Source organism: Oncorhynchus keta, chromosome 3 (assembly GCF_023373465.1).
Source record: "Oncorhynchus keta strain PuntledgeMale-10-30-2019 chromosome 3, Oket_V2, whole genome shotgun sequence".
NCBI classification, from domain to species: domain Eukaryota; kingdom Metazoa; phylum Chordata; class Actinopteri; order Salmoniformes; family Salmonidae; genus Oncorhynchus; species Oncorhynchus keta.
Window position 1 is genome coordinate 21,454,684 of NC_068423.1, and position 24,918 is coordinate 21,479,601.

Below are 24,918 nucleotides of genomic sequence, written 5' to 3' on the forward strand. Positions count from 1 at the left end.
TTTCTGCAGAAAAAGTCCCACCCGTCTCTAAAAAAAAAAAGCTCCATGGGAAATGCAGCCAAATCTTCCAACAGAACAAGATCAGCCATCTCTCATTGGATTTCCCATTATCTTGGTTTCACGTGTACGCCTAATTTAACAAATGGCTGTACATTAAATGGAGTGTTAGCGTAACAAATGCACTGATTTGGTCATATTATAAAGCACGTCAAGACAAGTTGCATGAATTCACAATGGAAATAGAACAAGTATTTAACTATTACTCTTACAATTTCAACACGTTTTTCAACATATATTTTCCCCATTCTACGCTTGACAAGCAGTTCCCTTATCCCACCACTTGGCACTGTACGTAGGCATAGTAATGGCTGTGCCATGGTTGGAAGCACACTCCACTTGTTCATATTGATAAATATCACACTTCACGTGGAAATGTTCCCACACATGATTTATGCTCAGGTTTGTGCCAACGCATTGATAATGGAGGCCCTGAACCCAGGAAGTTGTCATCTCCTATCTACTACTTTAATGAAGACTTTTTCATATAGTGAAGTTAGCCAGACTCGGGCTACGAGAGAAAAGACAGCGCAACAACGTTGTTGTTGTTGTGTACACAAGGGTTCTTTGGGAAGGGTGACGGTTATATGTGGAACCATACTGACTCAAATAACCCTTTGAGCTTTTCAATGGTTCTTTACAGTTCACAAAAGGATCATTTGCTCTTTTAGTGATAATTAAAATGTAGGGGAGGCGGCTCATCAGAACATTCGGGGGGGCGTGGTTTGCGCACAGCTCTTTTTGGGCAGCCGTGAGTTCGTGTCATCCAGTTGATCTGATACGTTGTGTTATGCCCTTGTATTATGTATTATATATGACTATGGATTGTGACATTTGGCCTTATGTCAATTGAGAATGGTTGACTAAATCAGTCAGTGGTTCTCATTTCCCTCCTCAGGCACCCGCAGATGTTCCAGAGGTAGTTCACTAGATTCAACTAATATAATAATAACACCCATGGAATTTAACAATATAATATGGTTGACCAGAATAAAGAACCCGGTATGGTTTCTTCAAAAAGATCTATAAAAAACCTTTCAGATTGAGAATGGTTAAATAAACAATCTTTCTCCATAAAGGCCCTATAAAGAATCATAAGAAAATGTGTTCCGCTATAGTTACAAGCCAAATAACCCCTATCTGGTGCTATTTAGAACCATTATGTTGTTGTGTAGTGAGTAGTGATTACATGTTGACTGAGCTCTCAGGATTAAGCTCTAATGAGTTTGCTGTCTTCGACAAGGTGTTGGCAGAATCATTTAGCTGTGTTTATCAGTCACACCTCTACACACACTGTGGAGGCTTGTCTTTTCATGGAGTACACAGAAGTGTTTTTTTAATTAGTTACTTTGTATTTCCACTTAGACTGTGGTTATTTTAGGATTTATTTTGTTAGCTGTTAAGGTATTCTGAAGTAGACTCGCGCTCACACACACACACACACACACACACACACACACACACACACACACACACACACACACACACACACACACACACACACACACACACACACACACACACACACACACACACACACACACACACTCACACCTCTAAGCCAACAAGACTTGAGGAATACTAATTTGGGGGATTCTCTCTGCGGTATATTACAAAGGGTGGCTTGTTTTTGCCAGACAGGTTATTGTACAATACTGCATCCCTGTGCTGGGTTGTGTCTCTCACACCGTCTCCTACACCTGCCCTGCTGCTCCCGTCTCACAATGATGAGTAGTCCCCACACCACTCCCACAGCCCCACACTCCTACTGAATCTTAATAGAATGGTGTGTGTGTGTGTGTGTGTGTGTGTGTGTGTGTGTGTGTGTGTGTGTGTGTGTGTGTGTGTGTGTGTGTGTGTGTGTGTGTGTGTGTGTGTGTGTGTGTGTGTGTGTGTGTGTGTGTGTGTGTGTGTGTGTGTGTCACAAAACAGGAACAGATGGTCGTTGGAACGGGTTCCACAGTGCCAGACTCTATGGTGCCCTGGTGGCAATGCCATCTCCATGACACACACAAACCCTGGCAACGTGGTGCTACCATCTCCCTGGCACCGCCTGGTCGTAGTAAGACAGCAGCTGCTGCGCAATCTCTAACATTAAGGAGGTCTCGAGGTTCTGCTCGCCTGAGTTAGAATACCTCATGATAAGCTGCAGACCATACTATTTACCAGGAGAGTTTTCATCTACATTTTTCGTAGATCTTTATTTACCACAACAACCAATGATGGCACGAATACACACTCAACGAGCTGTATAGGGCCATAAGCAAACAAGAAAATGCCCACCCGTGTAATTGCGTTCCTATTGGCCTGTGATTTTAATGCAGGCAAACTTATCCTACCTCATGTGTACCAGCATGTCACCTGTGCAACTAGACGTGAAAAAACTCTAGGTTACCTTTACTCCACACACAGAGACGCATAAAAGTTCTCCCTCGTCTTCCATTTGGCAAATCTGACCATAACGCTATCCTCCTGATTAATGCTTATAAGCAAAAACAGGAAGTACCAGTGATACTGAAGTGGTCCGATGAAGCGGATGCTAAGCTACAGGACTGTTTCGTTAGCACATCAGTCACTGTACATCGATGAGATCGTGCCCAAAGTACATACATATCCCAACCAGAAGCAGTGGATTACAGGCAACATCTGCGGAGCACTAATCCGGACGCTTATGAGAAATCCTGTTACTCCCTCCGGCTCTGACACTCGTCGAATGTGGCAAGACTTGCAAACTGTCACCCAGCCGCGAGCTGCGATGTGACACGAGCCTAAAAGATGAGCTGAATGCCTTCTATGCTTGCTTGGAGGCAAGCAACACAGAACCACGCATGTAAGCACCAGTTGTTCTGGATGACTGTGTCACTGGCCTACACACAATCCCCCTTAATGTCAAAGTGATGTTGTTTTTTGATTTTCTTTTTTCAAATGTAATATAAATGAAAAGCTGAAATGTCTTGAGTCAATAAGTATTCAACCCCTTTGTTATGGCAAGTCTAAATACATTTAGCAGTAAATATGTGCTTAATCTCTTAAATTTAAGCATTTGGCTCTATACTTACTCACACATACTACACTGACACTTATTAGTTTATTGTGTTACTATTTCCTTTCTTTATTCTAGAAATGTTTCTTACTGTTTAAGCATTTCAAGGTAATACCTGTTGAATTCAGCGCTTGTAATAACTAACATTTGATTTGATTTCAGATTTGATTTGACAAGGCACCTACAAACTGTCACTCAGCCAACACACACACACACACACACACGCACGCGCACACATGCACATGCACACACACACACACTCATATGTTCTTGTTTCTGTAACACTGTTATTAGTGTCATAAATGCAGTGTCCTGTCTAGTCTAGCTGATGGCCATCTCTCTGTCATATCTCACTGATTACAGGTGACAGTATTGTAAATGACTCCTAAATTACATATATTTAGATTCATCAGGAAAGGTTAGACAAGTCACAAGTTTAGTCAGAGTCCACACCGTACTAATTCGAATGCATACCCAGCTTCATAGTTTCAGAATAATGTTGAAAGAAAACCAAAATGCAAAAAATTATGAAACATATCAGTCTATTCTATGCATTGGCTCTAGCTCATTGTATTGTATATGACCACCTTAATCATAGACTCAGGTTAATATTCCCTCTAAGTGACCATGCCCGAGAAGCCGGTGTTTGAGGATATATTGGCATGGGTGTTATTGCTCTTATCACTTTTATACAACGGGTTACCAACATATTCAAATAATGATTGCATATTTTCATTAAAAAAAATTATTTTGATGAATTTATTCATACTATTTCATCCTTCCACAAGATATAGTCCCGAGACAAATCTAGGGATGCTACCCAAGCCGGCTGGTCATTCGTTCTATTGGTTCGGTTGCCAGTCATTCAGTCTTTTTCTTGGTAACGTTCTTATCCCTTGTTTGCTAGCTAGCTGACTACGGCTAACTCACGGTCACGTCACAAAGCCAGAATAACAGCAAAGTGGCTGCATTTGCATTTGTTGAAGCTGTTTTCTAGTGGCGTTTATTTGGATACATCCATAACAATGAGCTGATGAGGCGTGATTTCGCCTGGCATAGACAATGTGCTCTCGCGTCAGGACACTATTGTTTCAGAGGAGCTAGCCAACAACACCGCTACTCACTTCAAACTACAGTGGTCAAGACTGCATACTAGCTGCACTTCCTTTCGTTTTCTGATTCACATCTCATGTGCTGGTTGATGTTAGTCCAACATTCAGAGACCCAGCTATAGCGCTGTGGCTTTGTGCTTGAAGCCATTGCATTGTGACTGGCTTCATCCACTACTCTCATTCTGAACACACAAGCCCATCTCCATCAATAGCATCAAATATTTATCCAGCATGGTACCTGCCATATTCATCAAAGCTACTTGCTTCCTTTGTCTTTTCATGCCCCTGGAGTACTGTAAGCAAGATGTAGGAAAAACATCTCAGCACTTCTTTTAGAGTGCATCATTCTAGAAACGTCTTTATTTGTTTCACTTTATAACCTTCCTCTATAACCTTCCTCATTGACTCAGAAGAACTGAGTCTGACTGTCTCTAGTTCGGAATAGAACTGAACTCCGCTGTCGAGTACATTATTATAATCCACTGTTTTGAAGTGAGACTATAGGATAATATGTAGGATAAAGGATAAATCTATAGGATAAATCTATAGGATAAATCTCCCTGTCTTGTTCTTACGTCCCCGGCTTCCATATTTGATTTCAAACAGTGGTACAGACAGCTGGTCGTCTGAGTGCTGTGTGCCATCTCTTAGCAGGCTGACAAAGACAGTGATGACAAAAGTCAGGGGGAGGGTCTGAATCATGACCTGGAGCCTCAAGAGGCTGAGGTGAGATGATGGTGGCGCCATTAGGTAGGGAAGAAGTGTGAAGGAAGGTGGGAGGACAGAGAACATTGAGTCAGATACTGATCTTGAGTCAACCACTTTGAGATGTCAGAGAGAGAGAGAGAGAGAGAGAGGGGGGGATGAGGAGAGGGAGAGAAAGACGATTAGGAGAGAGATGAGGAGAGAGAGAAAGAAGATGAGGAGAGAGAGAGAAGATGAGGGGAGAGAGAAAAATACAGATGAGGAAAGAGCAGGAAGAAATGAGAGAGAGAGAGAGAGAGTAGATGAGACAATGACAGACAGAGAGGTGCTATCATCTTCCCTGTCCCTCATTACAATTATTGTATCATCTCTCTCCTCATCATAATAAGCTTGTTATCCACAAGTGTTAGAAAAAATATAGAAGTTTTGGCATGAAGAGGAAATGTAACCCTAAACGTTGGCCTGGGGAGCATGTTCTCAAAACTGCTCCACATAAAAACCACTGTGGGATAAAGACAATCCCAAGGGAGCGCAACCGGAAAATATTCTGAACACCTTTATGATGTTTTGATCCTGTCTAGTTCAGAATTAGGTCCCTTCTCTTTAGGTGTCGTTTCCTCTCTCTAATGCTTCTTAACACCATTATGATGTTTTGATCCTGTCTAGTTCAGAATTAGGTCCCTTCTCTTTAGGTGTCGTTTCCTCTCTCTAATGCTTCTCAACACTATTATGATGTTTTGATCCTGTCTAGTTCAGAATGAGGTCCCTTCTCTTTAGGTGTCGTTTCCTCTCTCTAATGCTTCTCAACACCATTATGATGTTTTGAATCCTGTCTAGTTCAGAATTAGGTCCCTTCTCTTTAGGTGTCGTTTCCTCTCTCTAATGCTTCTCAACACCATTATGATGTTTTGATCCTGTCTAGTTCAGAATTAGGTCCCTTCTCTTTAGGTGTCGTTTCCTCTCTCTAATGCTTCTCAACACCTTTATGATGTTTTGAATCCTGTCTAGTTCAGAATTAGGTCCCTTCTCTTTAGGTGTCGTTTCCTCTCTCTAATGCTTCTCAACACCATTATGATGTTTTGATCCTGTCTAGTTCAGAATTAGGTCCCTTCTCTTTAGGTGTCGTTTCCTCTCTCTAATGCTTCTCAACACCATTATGATGTTTTGATCCTGTCTAGTTCAGAATTAGGTCCCTTCTCTTTAGGTGTCGTTTCCTCTCTCTAATGCTTCTCAACACTATTATGATGTTTTGATCCTGTCTAGTTCAGAATTAAGTCCCTTCTCTTTAGGTGTCGTTTCCTCTCTCTAATGCTTCTCAACACTATTATGATGTTTTGATCCTGTCTAGTTCAGAATTAGGTCCCTTCTCTTTAGGTGTCGTTTCCTCTCTCTAATGCTTCTCAACACCATTATGATGTTTTGATCCTGTCTAGTTCAGAATTAAGTCCCTTCTCTTTAGGTGTCGTTTCCTCTCTCTAATGCTTCTCAACACTATTATGATGTTTTGATCCTGTCTAGTTCAGAATTAGGTCCCTTCTCTTTAGGTGTCGTTTCCTCTCTCTAATGCTTCTCAACACTATTATGATGTTTTGATCCTGTCTAGTTCAGAATTAGGTCCCTTCTCTTTAGGTGTCGTTTCCTCTCTCTAATGCTTCTCAACACCATTATGATGTTTTGAATCCTGTCTAGTTCAGAATTAGGTCCCTTCTCTTTAGGTGTCCAATGCTTCTCAACACCATTATGATGTTTTGATCCTGTCTAGTTCAGAATTAGGTCCCTTCTCTTTAGGTGTCGTTTCCTCTCTCTAATGCTTCTCAACACCTTTATGATGTTTTGAATCCTGTCTAGTTCAGAATTAGGTCCCTTCTCTTTAGGTGTCGTTTCCTCTCTCTAATGCTTCTCAACACCATTATGATGTTTTGATCCTGTCTAGTTCAGAATTAGGTCCCTTCTCTTTAGGTGTCGTTTCCTCTCTCTAATGCTTCTCAACTTTATGATGTTTTGATCCTGTCTAGTTCAGAATTAGGTCCCTTCTCTTTAGGTGTCGTTTCCTCTCTCTAATGCTTCTCAACACTATTATGATGTTTTGATCCTGTCTAGTTCAGAATTAGGTCCCTTCTCTTTAGGTGTCGTTTCCTCTCTCTAATGCTTCTCAACACTATTATGATGTTTTGATCCTGTCTAGTTCAGAATTAGGTCCCTTCTCTTTAGGTGTCGTTTCCTCTCTCTAATGCTTCTCAACACTATTATGATGTTTTGATCCTGTCTAGTTCAGAATTAGGTCCCTTCTCTTTAGGTGTCGTTTCCTCTCTCTAATGCTTCTCAACACTATTATGATGTTTTGATCCTGTCTAGTTCAGAATTAGGTCCCTTCTCCTTCTGTGTCGTTTCCTCTCTCTAATGCTTCTCAACTTTATGATGTTTTGATCCTGTCTAGTTCAGAATTAGGTCCCTTCTCTTTAGGTGTCGTTTCCTCTCTCTAATGCTTCTCAACACTATTATGATGTTTTGATCCTGTCTAGTTCAGAATTAGGTCCCTTCTCTTTAGGTGTCGTTTCCTCTCTCTAATGCTTCTCACCACTATTATGATGTTTTGATCCTGTCTAGTTCAGAATTAAGTCCTTTCTCCTTTGGTGTCGTTTCCTCTCTCTAATGCTTCTCAACACTATTATGATGTTTTGAATCCTGTCTAGTTCAGAATTAGGTCCCTTCTCTTTAGGTGTCGTTTCCTCTCTCTAATGCTTCTCAACACCATTATGATGTTTTGATCCTGTCTAGTTCAGAATTAAGTCCCTTCTCTTTAGGTGTCGTTTCCTCTCTCTAATGCTTCTCAACACCATTATGATGTTTTGATCCTGTCTAGTTCAGAATTAGGTCCCTTCTCCTTCTGTGTCGTTTCCTCTCTCTAATGCTTCTCAACACCATTATGATGTTTTGATCCTGTCTAGTTCAGAATTAAGTCCTTTCTCCTTCTGTGTCGTTTCCTCTCTCTAATGCTTCTCAACACCATTATGATGTTTTGATCCTGTCTAGTTCAGAATTAGGTCCCTTCTCCTTCTGTGTCGTTTCCTCTCTAATGCTTCTCAACACCATTATTATGTTTTGATCCTGTCTAGTTCAGAATTAGGTCCCTTCTCCTTTGGTGTCATTTCCTCTCTCTAATGCTTCTCAACACCATTATTATGTTTTGATCCTGTCTAGTTCAGAATTAGGTCCCTTCTCCTTCTGTGTCGTTTCCTCTCTCTAATGCTTCTCAACACTATTATGATGTTTTGATCCTGTCTAGTTCAGAATTAGGTCCTTTCTCCTTTGGTGTCGTTTCCTCTCTAATGCTTCTCAACACCTTTATGATGTTTTGAATCCTGTCTAGTTCAGAATTAGGTCCCTTCTCTTTAGGTGTCGTTTCCTCTCTCTAATGCTTCTCAACACTATTATGATGTTTTGATCCTGTCTAGTTCAGAATTAAGTCCCTTCTCTTTAGGTGTCGTTTCCTCTCTCTAATGCTTCTCAACACCTTTATGATGTTTTGAATCCTGTCTAGTTCAGAATTAGGTCCCTTCTCTTTAGGTGTCGTTTCCTCTCTCTAATGCTTCTCAACACTATTATGATGTTTTGATCCTGTCTAGTTCAGAATTAAGTCCCTTCTCTTTAGGTGTCGTTTCCTCTCTCTAATGCTTCTCAACACCTTTATGATGTTTTGAATCCTGTCTAGTTCAGAATTAGGTCCCTTCTCTTTAGGTGTCGTTTCCTCTCTCTAATGCTTCTCAACACTATTATGATGTTTTGATCCTGTCTAGTTCAGAATTAAGTCCCTTCTCTTTAGGTGTCGTTTCCTCTCTCTAATGCTTCTCAACACCATTATGATGTTTTGATCCTGTCTAGTTCAGAATTAGGTCCCTTCTCTTTAGGTGTCGTTTCCTCTCTCTAATGCTTCTCAACACCATTATGATGTTTTGATCCTGTCTAGTTCAGAATTAGGTCCCTTCTCTTTAGGTGTCGTTTCCTCTCTCTAATGCTTCTCAACACCATTATGATGTTTTGATCCTGTCTAGTTCAGAATTAGGTCCCTTCTCTTTAGGTGTCGTTTCCTCTCTCTAATGCTTCTCAACACTATTATGATGTTTTGATCCTGTCTAGTTCAGAATTAAGTCCCTTCTCTTTAGGTGTCGTTTCCTCTCTCTAATGCTTCTCAACACTATTATGATGTTTTGATCCTGTCTAGTTCAGAATTAGGTCCCTTCTCTTTAGGTGTCGTTTCCTCTCTCTAATGCTTCTCAACACCATTATGATGTTTTGATCCTGTCTAGTTCAGAATTAAGTCCCTTCTCTTTAGGTGTCGTTTCCTCTCTCTAATGCTTCTCAACACTATTATGATGTTTTGATCCTGTCTAGTTCAGAATTAGGTCCCTTCTCTTTAGGTGTCGTTTCCTCTCTCTAATGCTTCTCAACACTATTATGATGTTTTGATCCTGTCTAGTTCAGAATTAGGTCCCTTCTCTTTAGGTGTCGTTTCCTCTCTCTAATGCTTCTCAACACCATTATGATGTTTTGAATCCTGTCTAGTTCAGAATTAGGTCCCTTCTCTTTAGGTGTCGTTTCCTCTCTCTAATGCTTCTCAACACCATTATGATGTTTTGATCCTGTCTAGTTCAGAATTAGGTCCCTTCTCTTTAGGTGTCGTTTCCTCTCTCTAATGCTTCTCAACACCTTTATGATGTTTTGAATCCTGTCTAGTTCAGAATTAGGTCCCTTCTCTTTAGGTGTCGTTTCCTCTCTCTAATGCTTCTCAACACCATTATGATGTTTTGATCCTGTCTAGTTCAGAATTAGGTCCCTTCTCTTTAGGTGTCGTTTCCTCTCTCTAATGCTTCTCAACTTTATGATGTTTTGATCCTGTCTAGTTCAGAATTAGGTCCCTTCTCTTTAGGTGTCGTTTCCTCTCTCTAATGCTTCTCAACACTATTATGATGTTTTGATCCTGTCTAGTTCAGAATTAGGTCCCTTCTCTTTAGGTGTCGTTTCCTCTCTCTAATGCTTCTCAACACTATTATGATGTTTTGATCCTGTCTAGTTCAGAATTAGGTCCCTTCTCTTTAGGTGTCGTTTCCTCTCTCTAATGCTTCTCAACACTATTATGATGTTTTGATCCTGTCTAGTTCAGAATTAGGTCCCTTCTCTTTCGGTGTCGTTTCCTCTCTCTAATGCTTCTCAACACTATTATGATGTTTTGATCCTGTCTAGTTCAGAATTAGGTCCCTTCTCCTTCTGTGTCGTTTCCTCTCTAATGCTTCTCAACTTTATGATGTTTTGATCCTGTCTAGTTCAGAATTAGGTCCCTTCTCTTTAGGTGTCGTTTCCTCTCTCTAATGCTTCTCAACACTATTATGATGTTTTGATCCTGTCTAGTTCAGAATTAGGTCCCTTCTCTTTAGGTGTCGTTTCCTCTCTAATGCTTCTCACCACTATTATGATGTTTTGATCCTGTCTAGTTCAGAATTAAGTCCTTTCTCCTTTGGTGTCGTTTCCTCTCTCTAATGCTTCTCAACACTATTATGATGTTTTGAATCCTGTCTAGTTCAGAATTAGGTCCCTTCTCTTTAGGTGTCGTTTCCTCTCTCTAATGCTTCTCAACACCATTATGATGTTTTGATCCTGTCTAGTTCAGAATTAAGTCCCTTCTCTTTAGGTGTCGTTTCCTCTCTCTAATGCTTCTCAACACCATTATGATGTTTTGATCCTGTCTAGTTCAGAATTAGGTCCCTTCTCCTTCTGTGTCGTTTCCTCTCTCTAATGCTTCTCAACACCATTATGATGTTTTGATCCTGTCTAGTTCAGAATTAAGTCCTTTCTCCTTCTGTGTCGTTTCCTCTCTCTAATGCTTCTCAACACCATTATGATGTTTTGATCCTGTCTAGTTCAGAATTAGGTCCCTTCTCCTTCTGTGTCGTTTCCTCTCTCTAATGCTTCTCAACACCATTATTATGTTTTGATCCTGTCTAGTTCAGAATTAGGTCCCTTCTCCTTTGGTGTCATTTCCTCTCTCTAATGCTTCTCAACACCATTATTATGTTTTGATCCTGTATAGTTCAGAATTAGGTCCCTTCTCCTTCTGTGTCGTTTCCTCTCTCTAATGCTTCTCAACACTATTATGATGTTTTGATCCTGTCTAGTTCAGAATTAGGTCCTTTCTCCTTTGGTGTCGTTTCCTCTCTCTAATGCTTCTCAACACCTTTATGATGTTTTGAATCCTGTCTAGTTCAGAATTAGGTCCCTTCTCTTTAGGTGTCGTTTCCTCTCTCTAATGCTTCTCAACACTATTATGATGTTTTGATCCTGTCTAGTTCAGAATTAAGTCCCTTCTCTTTAGGTGTCGTTTCCTCTCTCTAATGCTTCTCAACACCTTTATGATGTTTTGAATCCTGTCTAGTTCAGAATTAGGTCCCTTCTCTTTAGGTGTCGTTTCCTCTCTCTAATGCTTCTCAACACTATTATGATGTTTTGATCCTGTCTAGTTCAGAATTAAGTCCCTTCTCTTTAGGTGTCGTTTCCTCTCTCTAATGCTTCTCAACACCTTTATGATGTTTTGAATCCTGTCTAGTTCAGAATTAGGTCCCTTCTCTTTAGGTGTCGTTTCCTCTCTCTAATGCTTCTCAACACTATTATGATGTTTTGATCCTGTCTAGTTCAGAATTAAGTCCCTTCTCTTTAGGTGTCGTTTCCTCTCTCTAATGCTTCTCAACACCATTATGATGTTTTGATCCTGTCTAGTTCAGAATTAGGTCCCTTCTCTTTAGGTGTCGTTTCCTCTCTCTAATGCTTCTCAACACTATTATGATGTTTTGATCCTGTCTAGTTCAGAATTAAGTCCCTTCTCTTTAGGTGTCGTTTCCTCTCTCTAATGCTTCTCAACACTATTATGATGTTTTGATCCTGTCTAGTTCAGAATTAGGTCCCTTCTCTTTACGTGTCGTTTCCTCTCTCTAATGCTTCTCAACACTATTATGATGTTTTGATCCTGTCTAGTTCAGAATTAGGTCCCTTCTCTTTAGGTGTCATTTCCTCTCTCTAATGCTTCTCAACACTATTATGATGTTTTGATCCTGTCTAGTTCAGAATTAGGTCCCTTCTCTTTAGGTGTCGTTTCCTCTCTCTAATGCTTCTCAACTCCATTATGATGTTTTGATCCTGTCTAGTTCAGAATTAGGTCCCTTCTCTTTAGGTGTCGTTTCCTCTCTCTAATGCTTCTCAACACTATTATGATGTTTTGATCCTGTCTAGTTCAGAATTAGGTCCCTTCTCTTTAGGTGTCGTTTCCTCTCTCTAATGCTTCTCAACACTATTATGATGTTTTGATCCTGTCTAGTTCAGAATTAGGTCCCTTCTCTTTAGGTGTCGTTTCCTCTCTCTAATGCTTCTCAACACTATTATGATGTTTTGATCCTGTCTAGTTCAGAATTAGGTCCCTTCTCTTTCGGTGTCGTTTCCTCTCTCTAATGCTTCTCAACACTATTATGATGTTTTGATCCTGTCTAGTTCAGAATTAGGTCCCTTCTCCTTCTGTGTCGTTTCCTCTCTCTAATGCTTCTCAACTTTATGATGTTTTGATCCTGTCTAGTTCAGAATTAGGTCCCTTCTCTTTAGGTGTCGTTTCCTCTCTCTAATGCTTCTCAACACTATTATGATGTTTTGATCCTGTCTAGTTCAGAATTAGGTCCCTTCTCTTTAGGTGTCGTTTCCTCTCTCTAATGCTTCTCACCACTATTATGATGTTTTGATCCTGTCTAGTTCAGAATTAAGTCCTTTCTCCTTTGGTGTCGTTTCCTCTCTCTAATGCTTCTCAACACTATTATGATGTTTTGAATCCTGTCTAGTTCAGAATTAGGTCCCTTCTCTTTAGGTGTCGTTTCCTCTCTCTAATGCTTCTCAACACCATTATGATGTTTTGATCCTGTCTAGTTCAGAATTAAGTCCCTTCTCTTTAGGTGTCGTTTCCTCTCTCTAATGCTTCTCAACACCATTATGATGTTTTGATCCTGTCTAGTTCAGAATTAGGTCCCTTCTCCTTCTGTGTCGTTTCCTCTCTCTAATGCTTCTCAACACCATTATGATGTTTTGATCCTGTCTAGTTCAGAATTAAGTCCTTTCTCCTTCTGTGTCGTTTCCTCTCTCTAATGCTTCTCAACACCATTATGATGTTTTGATCCTGTCTAGTTCAGAATTAGGTCCCTTCTCCTTCTGTGTCGTTTCCTCTCTCTAATGCTTCTCAACACCATTATTATGTTTTGATCCTGTCTAGTTCAGAATTAGGTCCCTTCTCCTTTGGTGTCATTTCCTCTCTCTAATGCTTCTCAACACCATTATTATGTTTTGATCCTGTATAGTTCAGAATTAGGTCCCTTCTCCTTCTGTGTCGTTTCCTCTCTCTAATGCTTCTCAACACTATTATGATGTTTTGATCCTGTCTAGTTCAGAATTAGGTCCTTTCTCCTTTGGTGTCGTTTCCTCTCTCTAATGCTTCTCAACACCTTTATGATGTTTTGAATCCTGTCTAGTTCAGAATTAGGTCCCTTCTCTTTAGGTGTCGTTTCCTCTCTCTAATGCTTCTCAACACTATTATGATGTTTTGATCCTGTCTAGTTCAGAATTAAGTCCCTTCTCTTTAGGTGTCGTTTCCTCTCTCTAATGCTTCTCAACACCTTTATGATGTTTTGAATCCTGTCTAGTTCAGAATTAGGTCCCTTCTCTTTAGGTGTCGTTTCTCTCTCTAATGCTTCTCAACACTATTATGATGTTTTGATCCTGTCTAGTTCAGAATTAAGTCCCTTCTCTTTAGGTGTCGTTTCCTCTCTCTAATGCTTCTCAACACCTTTATGATGTTTTGAATCCTGTCTAGTTCAGAATTAGGTCCCTTCTCTTTAGGTGTCGTTTCCTCTCTCTAATGCTTCTCAACACTATTATGATGTTTTGATCCTGTCTAGTTCAGAATTAAGTCCCTTCTCTTTAGGTGTCGTTTCCTCTCTCTAATGCTTCTCAACACCATTATGATGTTTTGATCCTGTCTAGTTCAGAATTAGGTCCCTTCTCTTTAGGTGTCGTTTCCTCTCTCTAATGCTTCTCAACACTATTATGATGTTTTGATCCTGTCTAGTTCAGAATTAAGTCCCTTCTCTTTAGGTGTCGTTTCCTCTCTCTAATGCTTCTCAACACCATTATGATGTTTTGATCCTGTCTAGTTCAGAATTAGGTCCCTTCTCTTTAGGTGTCGTTTCCTCTCTCTAATGCTTCTCAACACTATTATGATGTTTTGATCCTGTCTAGTTCAGAATTAAGTCCCTTCTCTTTAGGTGTCGTTTCCTCTCTCTAATGCTTCTCAACACTATTATGATGTTTTGATCCTGTCTAGTTCAGAATTAGGTCCCTTCTCTTTACGTGTCGTTTCCTCTCTCTAATGCTTCTCAACACCTTTATGATGTTTTGATCCTGTCTAGTTCAGAATTAGGTCCCTTCTCTTTAGGTGTCGTTTCCTCTCTCTAATGCTTCTCAACACTATTATGATGTTTTGATCCTGTCTAGTTCAGAATTAGGTCCCTTCTCTTTAGGTGTCGTTTCCTCTCTCTAATGCTTCTCAACACTATTATGATGTTTTGATCCTGTCTAGTTCAGAATTAAGTCCCTTCTCTTTAGGTGTCGTTTCCTCTCTCTAATGCTTCTCAACACTATTATGATGTTTTGATCCTGTCTAGTTCAGAATTAGGTCCCTTCTCTTTAGGTGTCGTTTCCTCTCTCTAATGCTTCTCAACACTATTATGATGTTTTGATCCTGTCTAGTTCAGAATTAGGTCCCTTCTCTTTAGGTGTCATTTCCTCTCTCTAATGCTTCTCAACACTATTATGATGTTTTGATCCTGTCTAGTTCAGAATTAGGTCCCTTCTCTTTAGGTGTCGTTTCCTCTCTCTAATGCTTCTCAACACCATTATGATGTTTTGATCCTGTCTAGTTCAGAATTAGGTCCCTTCTCTTTAGGTGTCGTTTCCTCTCTCTAATGCTTCTCAACACCATTATGATGTTTTGATCCTGTCTAGTTCAGAATTAGGTCCCTTCTCTTTAGGTGTCGTTTCCTCTCTCTAATGCTTCTCAACACCATTATGATGTTTTGATCCTGTCTAGTTCAGAATTAGGTCCTTTCTCCTGGACTATTTGTATTAACTTATGTGTCTGTTCATTTGCCAGTTTAACCCATTTTGTGGGGCATTGTGGAAAACAGTGCACAGTCCACCGACAGGAACCAGAGGTTTTACAACAAGCATTACACTGTATTGCCTCTGTCTAAATAAAACATAGGAAAATATGAATGTGTATTTCCTCCAAACATATTATAGACACGCCCTTTACCATCAATCCATATTTAGGCAATAAATCATTTGCATTTCTTAACCATTTGATTGTATGACAGACAGTCTGATGCTGCGTTTTACATAAAACAATCACTTTAAAACAACAATATTCAGATTGGAGAACCACTGCAAGATTCCAGGCTGCATCACATCTGGCCGTGACTGGGAGTCCCATAAGGCGGCACACAATTGGCCCAGCGTCGTCCGGGTTTCGCCGGGGCAGGCCGCCATTGTAAATAAGAATTTGTTCTTAACTGACTTGCCTCGTTAAAGCCCTTTTGGAGCTGCCTTTACAAACACTTTTTTTCAGCAGACAACCATTTTCAGAATGACTCTACGAAGAGTATACTACTCTCTGGGTTTTGGGAAGTGTGCAGGCCCTGTATCAGTGAATACAAGTGGTACACAGATTAGTCATGCCACTGAGCATTAGCCACTGCATTGTGTTGTGGTTCAACCTTATTGAAATCCTAATTGTAAACGGAAGCTGTATCTAAGTATTGCTGTTCAGTTCTCTCATTGGGCTTAACGGTCGTTTTAATGGTTAAGAAAAGCGATAGCATTTATTATTGGAGGGAGCACTGCATCTATGTCTACTATGGTTTATGTACTCACACATATAGTAAAATGGCTTGGAAAATTATCTCAATCATAGCATGGTTCTTTAAAGACGTGCTTAAAAAACTTCCTAATGCTTTTCTCCTCTCATAACGTATTCTCACTGGTTCTATTCTTTTTCATTCAGACACGTTTCATTTGGACATGTTGTAACAGGGCTTTAAAGGGATCAGAGGCCTTTGTCACCAGTCTGTGTCGTTCCCAGGCACCACTTTGTTGCTCTGAGGGACGGTTGTTTTTTGTTGGTGGGTGTTGGAAACTCATTTGAGAAATCAGAGGATTCATCCCTGTCTCTTCTCTGCTATCCACGACGCTGCATGGTATTTCATTCATCACTAACCACGTTTCCATCCAGACATGTCATGTGGATGAGTTACCTGATGCATGAAAAAAGGCACGACCGCGTTGATGGAAACATGAAATGCTGCTACAATTTTATAAATGCTAACAGACAATTTGTTCGTCCGACATGATGGGATCTTTTTGTGTCGGTAAAATTAACTATGCGAGACATGGCGGTGGAAACTCCTTTATGCGCAAATATTGATATAATAACCATCATATCGAAGTAAACTTGGAGTTGCGCGATGATATGTTGTTTGGTCATCCCACTACTTGGGAAAGCATGTGTTTTATTAGGCTACAGATGCAATAAATTGCGTTGAACTTCACAGGGCGGTAAAAGTGAGCTTGATGCTCCTTTCAATAAATATCGAGGGTTTCATTCTGGTGACGCGATGATCGATGCTTTGCTGCCATTTGACAAATATAAATAATATCGCTCTTATCCATAATAGTTATAATAATGATAATAAAGTGCTTTCCTGACGGGTCATAGTGGTAGGACTACAAAACACTCTCTATTAAACACCAATATATAGATTGAAGAACCACTTTGGGTGTTTCAGAGTACTTTCATTCTGTTTAAAAAACACTTTCTGTGTATCATAAAACGTAGGTTTACATTCAAACACCCTCCAAACTTTGTAATATACATTTGGGGGAAACAACGAATTTATGAGTGAATAACAATGAATAATTATTTACATATACATATTTATTAATAATAATAACAGTCAGGATGTTGTGTCAAATGGGGTAAATGCAGATGGACAAACCCTCTGGGCCCATTTCTGGAAGAGAAAATTATATTTTAGGTGGTTTCGGCATCATTTTATTTTCATATATTTTGGAGTAGAATGTCCTTTTAAAAAGTCACCAGAACTGAGCTTCTCCTTCTACATAACAATTATCCCAGGGAGGACCCCAGACCCACTAAGCAAGAGGACTGGATTTGGTCAAACTTGTAGTTTAACACATGTACAAAAGTATACTCTTTCCCTAAAAGCACAATGGTCCTGATTTTCTAACATGACCGGTGAGGTTAACTTGGCCCCAGACAATCAATCTGAGATCCACTTAAGTTTCAGTCATGGGATTGTTTTTGTTGTTTTAACCCTTGAGCTTTTATCGCCAATTCTTCCTTTGGCCGCCTCTCCTTCCAGTTCTCTGCTGCCAATGACTGGAACGAACTACAAAAATCTCTGAAACTGGAAACACTTATCTCTCTCACTAGCTTTAAGCACCAACTGTCAGAGCAGCTCACAGATTACTGCACCTGTACATAGCCCACCTATAATTTAGCCCAAACAACTACCTCTTTCCCAACTGTATTTAATTTATTTATTTATTTATTTTGCTCCTTTGCACCCCATTATTTTGATTTCTACTTTGCACATTCTTCCATTGCAAAACTACCATTCCAGTGTTTTACTTGCTATATTGTATTTACTTTGCCACCATGGCCTTTTTTTTACCTCCCTTCTCACCTCATTTGCTCACATTGTATATAGACTTGTTTATACTGTATTATTGACTGTATGTTTGTTTTACTCCATTTGTAACTCTGTGTTGTTGTATGTCTCAAACTGTTTTGCTTTATCTTGGCCAGGTCGCAATTGTAAATGAGAACTTGTTCTCAACTAGCCTACCTGGTTAAATAAAGGTGTTCTCAACTTGCCTACCTGGTTAAATAAAGGTGTTCTCAACTAGCCTACCTGGTTAAATAAAGGTGTTCTCAACTAGCCTACCTGGTTAAATAAAGGTGTTCTCAACTAGCCTACCTGGTTAAATAAAGGTGTTCTCAACTAGCCTACCTGGTTAAATAAAGGTGTTCTCAACTAGCCTACCTGGTTAAATAAAGGTGTTCTCAACTTGCCTACCTGGTTAAATAAAGGTGTTCTCAACTAGCCTACCTGGTTAAATAACTAGGTGTTTCTCAACTAGCCTACCTGGTTAAATAAAGGTGTTCTCAACTAGCCTACCTGGTTAAATAAAGGTGTTCTCAACTAGCCTACCTGGTTAAATAAAGGTGTTCTCAACTAGCCTACCTGGTTAAATAAAGGTGTTCTCAACCTGGTTAAATAAAGGTGTTCTCAACCTGGTTAAATAAAGGAGTTCTCAACTAGCCTACCTGGTTAAATAAAGGTGTTCTCAACTAGCCTACCTGGTTAAATAAAGGTGTTCTCAACTAGCCTACCTGGTTAAATAAAGGTGTTCTCAACTAGCCTACCTGGTTAAATAAAGGTGTTCTCAACTAGCCTACCTGGTTAAATAAAGGTGTTCTCAACTAGCCTACCTGGTTAAATAAAGGTGTTCTCAACTAGCCTACCTGGTTAAATAAAGGTGTTCTCAACTAGCCTACCTGGTTAAATAAAGGTGAAATAAATAATAAATAAAAAATCGCTCTCCATAAATACATCTCAAATCTTGTCATTTAATCCGATGTGTGATGTTTTTACCTTGATGCAGCTCTCACCACGGGAAACAAAAGCTTTTCCAGTCCCCAGCTGAAACCTCTCAACCCACTGGTCACACACTGGTTGAATGAACATTGTTCCCATGTCATTCCAATGCAATTACTTTGAACCAACGTGGAATAAACGCTGAATTGATGATGTTTCTGCCCAGTGGGAACGTTCATTTTTTTCTACATCCATTTTTCCTAATGATGCACTTGACATTTTACATGAAAAACTATATGAATCCTAATACCATCATGCAATTATTGTAAGTCGCTTTGGATAAGAGCATCTGATAAACGACGATTATGTAAATGAGGCATTAATGTAGGATTTAATATTCGAAACATCCCAGTCACCTTCATACATGCACCAGCAACATTAGTGTACTGTTATGTTCATAATGATACAACATATGGAATTGTCTGGTAATCATAATGTTAGACATATAGGATCATCTGCTTTCTATTTCACATATTGATCTGTGTGTTTAGTACAATGTTCTGTTTTCTCATTACTGTAATGCTGGCTTTTCATATGATTCCATATTATGACTGATGGTAATATGCTGCTAATACAGTATTAGGTCCCTAGACACACATAGAGTAATCTCCTTTATGACTTGTTTACCTTGTCGGAATTATGACCTCTACTACAATATAGCCTTGTGATCGTCTTTATCTGTTACGGGAGTACCAACACAGCTTAATTGGCTTTAGAGTCTCCTGCTTTTCTGTAGAAAACATCACTAAACTAAAGCATGTTAGGTTTTCTGATTGAACAAATCAAGTGATGTTGAGTAAGTGAAGGAGAGATGAAGCTTGGGGGGAAATAATAGTTTGACCTTTTTGAGGAACTTTGCAATTGACACTTTCACTGTGGATTCTTTTGGAAATGTTCTGACGAAGACTCCCGTCTCTCTCATCTCTCTCTCTATTTATTTGATTTATTTCAATTTCAATTTAAGGGCTTTATTGGCATGGGAAACATATGTTAATATTGCCAAAGCAAGTGAACTAGATAATAAACAAAAGTGAAATAAACAATACAAATTAACAGTAAACATTACACTTACAAAAGTTCCAAAAGAATAGAGGCATTACAAATGTCATATTATGTGCAAATAGTTCAAGTACAAAAGGGAAAATAAATAACCATTAATATGGGTTGTATTTACAGTGGTGTTTGTTCTTCACTGGTTGCCCATTTCTTGTGGCAACAAGTCACAAATCTTGCTGCTGTGACGGCACACTGTGGTATTTCACCCAATAGATATGGAAGTTTATCAAAATTGGGTTTGTTTTTTCGAATTCTATGTTTATCTGTGTAATCTGAGGGAATGAGTCTAATATGGTCATACATTTGGCAAGAGGTTAGGAAGTACAGCTCAGTTTCCACCTCATTTTGTGGGCAGTGGGCATATAGCCTGTCTTCTCTTGAGGGCCTTGTCTGTCTATGGCAGCCTTTCTCAATAGCAAGGCTATGCTCATTCTGTACATAGTCGAAGCTTTTGTTAAGTTTGTGTCAGTCACGGTGGTCAGGTATTCTGCCACTGTGTACTCTTTGTTTAGGGCATCATAGTTTGCTCAATTTTTTGTTAATTCTTTCCAATGTGTCCAGTAATCATTATTATTTTTTCTCAAGATTTGTTTGGGTCTAATTGTGTTGCGGTCTTGAGGGTCTGTGGGTTGTGTTTGGGTTTGTGAACAGAGCACCAGGACCAGCTTGCTTAGGAGACTTCTCCAGATTCATCTCTCTGTAGGTGATGGCTTTGTTATGGAAGGTCTGATTTTAATAATTAGTGGGTATCGGCCTAATTCTGCTCTGCATGCATTATTTGGTGTTTTACGTTGTGCACAGAGGATATTTTTTGCTGAATTCTGCACGCAGAGTCTCAATTTGGTGTTTGTCCCATTTTGTGAATCCTTGGTTGGTAAGCGGACCCCAGACCTCACAACCATAAAGGGAAATGGGTTCTATAACTGATTCAATATTTTTATCCAGATCTTAATTGGTTGTCGAATTTTATGTTCCTTTTGATGGCCCTTCTTGCCTTGTCTCTCAGCTCTTTCACAGCTTTGTGGAAGTTACCTGTGGCGCTGATGTTTAGGCCGAGGTATGTATCGTTTTTTGTGTGTTCTAGGGCAACGGTGTCTAGATGGAATTTGTGTTTGTGGTCCTGGTGACTGGAAAAAAATGTTTTTGTTTTACTGAGATTTACTGTCAGGGCCCAGGTCTGACAGAATCTGTGCAGCATATCTAGGTGCTGCTGTAGGACCTCCTTGGTTGGGGACAGAAGCACCAGATCATCAGCAAACAGTAGACATTTAACTTCTATCTATCGCTCTCCCTCTCACTGTGTGTGTGTCTCTCTCTGTATCTCTCTCTCCATGCCTGCGAGAGTGATCTTCCTCCTCTCTACCCCCCCAGACAGTCTCTCTCTCTCTGTATCTCTCCCTCTGTATCTCTCTCTCTCCATCCCTGTGAGAGTGATCTTCCTCCTCCCTACTCACACCCCCCCCCCCCTGCCCAGACAGTCACTCTCTTTATTGAGAAGAACTTGGCTGAAGTGTTATTATTATTATAATAAAATAAAATAGAAGCTCTTCTCCTTCTTCAAAGCCGAGCAAGCATAAACAGGCTGGTTCCCGTGGCGATTAGATCTGTTGTCAGAGCGATGCAGGAAGTCATACATAAAATTGTCAAGTTAAGAAATGAAAGTGCAGCAAAGCATGTACTCATGTGATTTTTAATTAATTAATTCAAATGACGCCGCGGCTGCGTGAGATGTGCAATGGACTAGCTCAGTGGATTCTGTTGACGATGCCTGTGCCATGTTTTATCCTGGCATAATTCACAAAACACACTGTTGTATGGGATGTTGGAAAAGCTGTAGGATTTAGCAACAATCCACAATGTTACTGTCATATTCATGTATTTATTTTTAATGGTAGAAGAGTTGGTTTGGCTATCTTTAGCTGGACTTCAATTCCATATCACCGTAAGTACTCATTAGACACAGATCTAGGATCAGTTTTTCTCCCCAAATCATAACCATTACCATAGAGGGATAAACGCAACACTGACCTTAAATCAGTGTGTAGAGAGTTTCTCATCCTCCTCCTATCAACTCATCACTATGAGAAAGATATCCATGTCTGTCTCAATTCTTCCTCCTCGCCCAGCACAATACACACTACACACCTCACAATACACACTACACTAGCCTCGCCTTTTTACCCTGCTGCCTTTAGCCATTTACCCTGCGATGGTCACTCAACCACAGGAACAGATATTGGATGGGAAAGAGACATGTTATTGTGCAGTGTACTGGACCGTGTGTGAATACAGTGTACTAGATAGAAGCGTAACATTGGATGCGGTGTGAAGAGGCAAACCTTCTGGCTATTGAGTATTCAATCCCCTCCCGCCGTACAATGTCGTAAACAACATAATTATCTTCCAGGTGTGTAATCCAGGTGTGTAATCCAGGTGTTTAATCCAGGTGTTTAATCCAGGTGTGTAATCCAGGTGTGTAATCCAGGTGTGTAATCCAAGTGTGTAATCCAGGTGTTTAATCCAGGTGTTTAATCCAGGTGTTTAATCCAGGTGTGTAATCCAGGTGTGTAATCCAGGTGTGTAATCCAAGTGTGTAATCCAGGTGTTTAATCCAGGTGTTTAATCCAGGTGTGTAATCCAGGTGTGTAATCCAGGTGTGTAATCCAGGTGTGTAATCCAGGTGTTTAATCCAGGTGTTTAATCCAGGTGTGTAATCCAGGTGTGTAAATCCAGGTGTGTAGTCTTTGCATTGCTGCATCATTCCATCATCCTATTTGCCCTCCACGTCGCTCATTACCACAGTGATTATTTATGAATTGAAAAAGCCACCCAATAACACATTCACCTCAGCCTTGGCCTCGTGCATAATGGTGAGCTGAGTAGGTGAGTTGTCTTAAAGGGCTGCTGAGGTATCGCAGCCTTTTCAGGGGTACTGCCGACAGCCTTTTCAGGGGTACTGGCGACAGCCCTGAGGTAACCGGGCCAGATTAGCGGAACTCCAAAGTGCTGCCTCACATTCGACAGCACTACCTTGTTTTGCTGTTGGCTCTCGATCCAACGCCCCCTTCACCTTCGTTCTCTTTCTCTCTACCTCACACTCTTTCTATCCACTTTCAAATCATTGATTTTCTCTCAAATATTTATGATGTAAAGGAACATCATTTTGAAGCCAAGTGGTAAAAGAGAAGGGATAGAGAGGGTGTACACACGGAGAAAAAATATGTTTTGTCCAGGCACTATGTAAACCCATATTGGGTCAAAGAAACCTTTGAGCCCTTAAATGGCTCTTTAGAGTTCAGTAAAGGGTTCTTTCCTCTTTTAGTGTTCATAAAAATCTAGAGGCGGAGGCTCATTAGAATATAGTGGGGCGTGGTTTGTTCACAGCTCTTTTTGTGCACTCACCGAGTGAGAGTGTCATTCCAGTTGGTCTAATGTGTTGGGTTATTGAATGTCATATAGGACTATATCCAGTCATGGTGTTTTGTGGAAGACTCATGTATGGCCTTGTGCCAATTGGGAACAGTAAGTCTGTTAGTTGTTTTTCAGTTTTTGCTTCGGGGACTCTCAGCTGTTCTCGAGGTAGCTGACTAGATCCAATTAACACAACCATAACACCAATGTAATTTTAACACTATAATATGGCTGACAAGAACAATTAACCCTGTATTTCAGAAGGATCTATAAAGAACCGTTCAGATTCAGCAGAACCCTTTGTTGGTGCTATATAGAACCTTTTTTTTAATGGTTCCTTATATAACATTACGAACGGGTTCTTTATAGCATGGTTCGTTATGGAACCTTCCAAAATAGGTTCTATGTAGACCCAAAAGGGGTTCCGCTATGGTTACAAGCCAAATAACTTTCTGGTGCTAGTTAGAACCATTGTTTTTTTAGTGTGTAGGAGAAAGCAGAGGAGAGAGAAAACAGAAGATAAGAACTGTGGAAGCTCTCATGGAACCGTGCCTGGAATACCAACGGTTCCCTTTGAAACTACTCCTGAATATAAATAACTAAACACATCCACTGATAAAGATCGGTATTCACAGCATTTCCCCTTAAAGCCTCTGATCCAATGGATTTTGAGTTGATTCCGACTGCCGCGGTCTTTGAAGGTGTACTCTTCTTGTGTTCTGTGTTGTTATCCACCTCCTCCACTCTCATTCCACGTTTCTTTTGTGTTTTGAAGTGTTGCTATTGCAGATAACATTGTCTCTCATACTTAGCACTTACAGGCATTGAGATTGTTCCTCGGCGAATCACAGAAGTGCCTGTGAATGCTGTAGATTAGATTGAGTTGTTGTGTTATGGGAACAATGAGAAGACATTGTTCCCATAATAGGCCTGTCTCTGAGACAGCAGTAAAGCACATGCAGTACAAGAAATGAAACCACAAGGTTGTTGGTTCAAGTATTTGGGGGCAAACCACTGTTTCCCTTCTGAACTTCTCTGTTAGCAGCTTCCCCTACAGACTTGTCATGGGGGTCCTTTACAATGTGATGTTCAAATTTAGTTTATTAATTGAATACTGAATCTGATCCTTCTTTCTTGTTCCTGTCCTCAGGTGGGCGGGACCATGTACAACACGGGTCGCCACGTCTCACTGCGAATGGACAAGGAGCACCTGGTGAACATCTCCGGCGGACCAATGACGTACAGCCACCGCCTGGAGGAGATCCGGCTGCACTTCGGGAGCGAGGATGGACAGGGCTCTGAACACCTGCTCAACGGACAAGCCTTTTCAGGAGAGGTACTAGGGCAAGAGAACTCACTATCCGAACCAGAACTAGGTGCCAGATTCTGGTGTAATAACACTCTTGCTCCAGAATCACACATGCCCCCTTGGCGACAAGGTTTTAAGCCTTGGCTCGGCCAACTGCCTACGCACTTTCTGTCCCTCTCTATCTATCTCCTGATCTGTACCTTCGTCTCCCCTATCATAAAAACAAGAAATCTCCGATCTCCGATCTCCCTTTTAAAAAAGTAGGATTGGAACCAGAATCAGGAGAATTAGATAGGATATAGGATTTAGATGCGATCCAGCAGACAAGATCTGAATAAGCGGTGTGTTTTCAAAAGGCTTCCAATCCTCTGAAGCCTTGATCATTTAGCTAACGACTGAGTCACTCAC

At 40.3% G+C, this 24,918-nt stretch overlaps 1 protein-coding gene across 2 annotated transcripts in view; it reads left to right on the forward strand.

Annotated features, from left to right (window-relative positions):
* LOC118363449 (carbonic anhydrase-related protein 10-like) overlaps positions 1 to 24,918 on the forward strand; it is a 362,043-nt gene that overhangs the window by 314,066 nt on the left and 23,059 nt on the right. For both annotated transcript variants that reach the window (XM_052492943.1, XM_052492954.1), the window contains exon 5: positions 24,352 to 24,537. In XM_052492943.1, the coding sequence (XP_052348903.1) occupies positions 24,352 to 24,537 (186 nt within the window). The remainder of the gene's footprint in view (positions 1 to 24,351; positions 24,538 to 24,918) is intronic.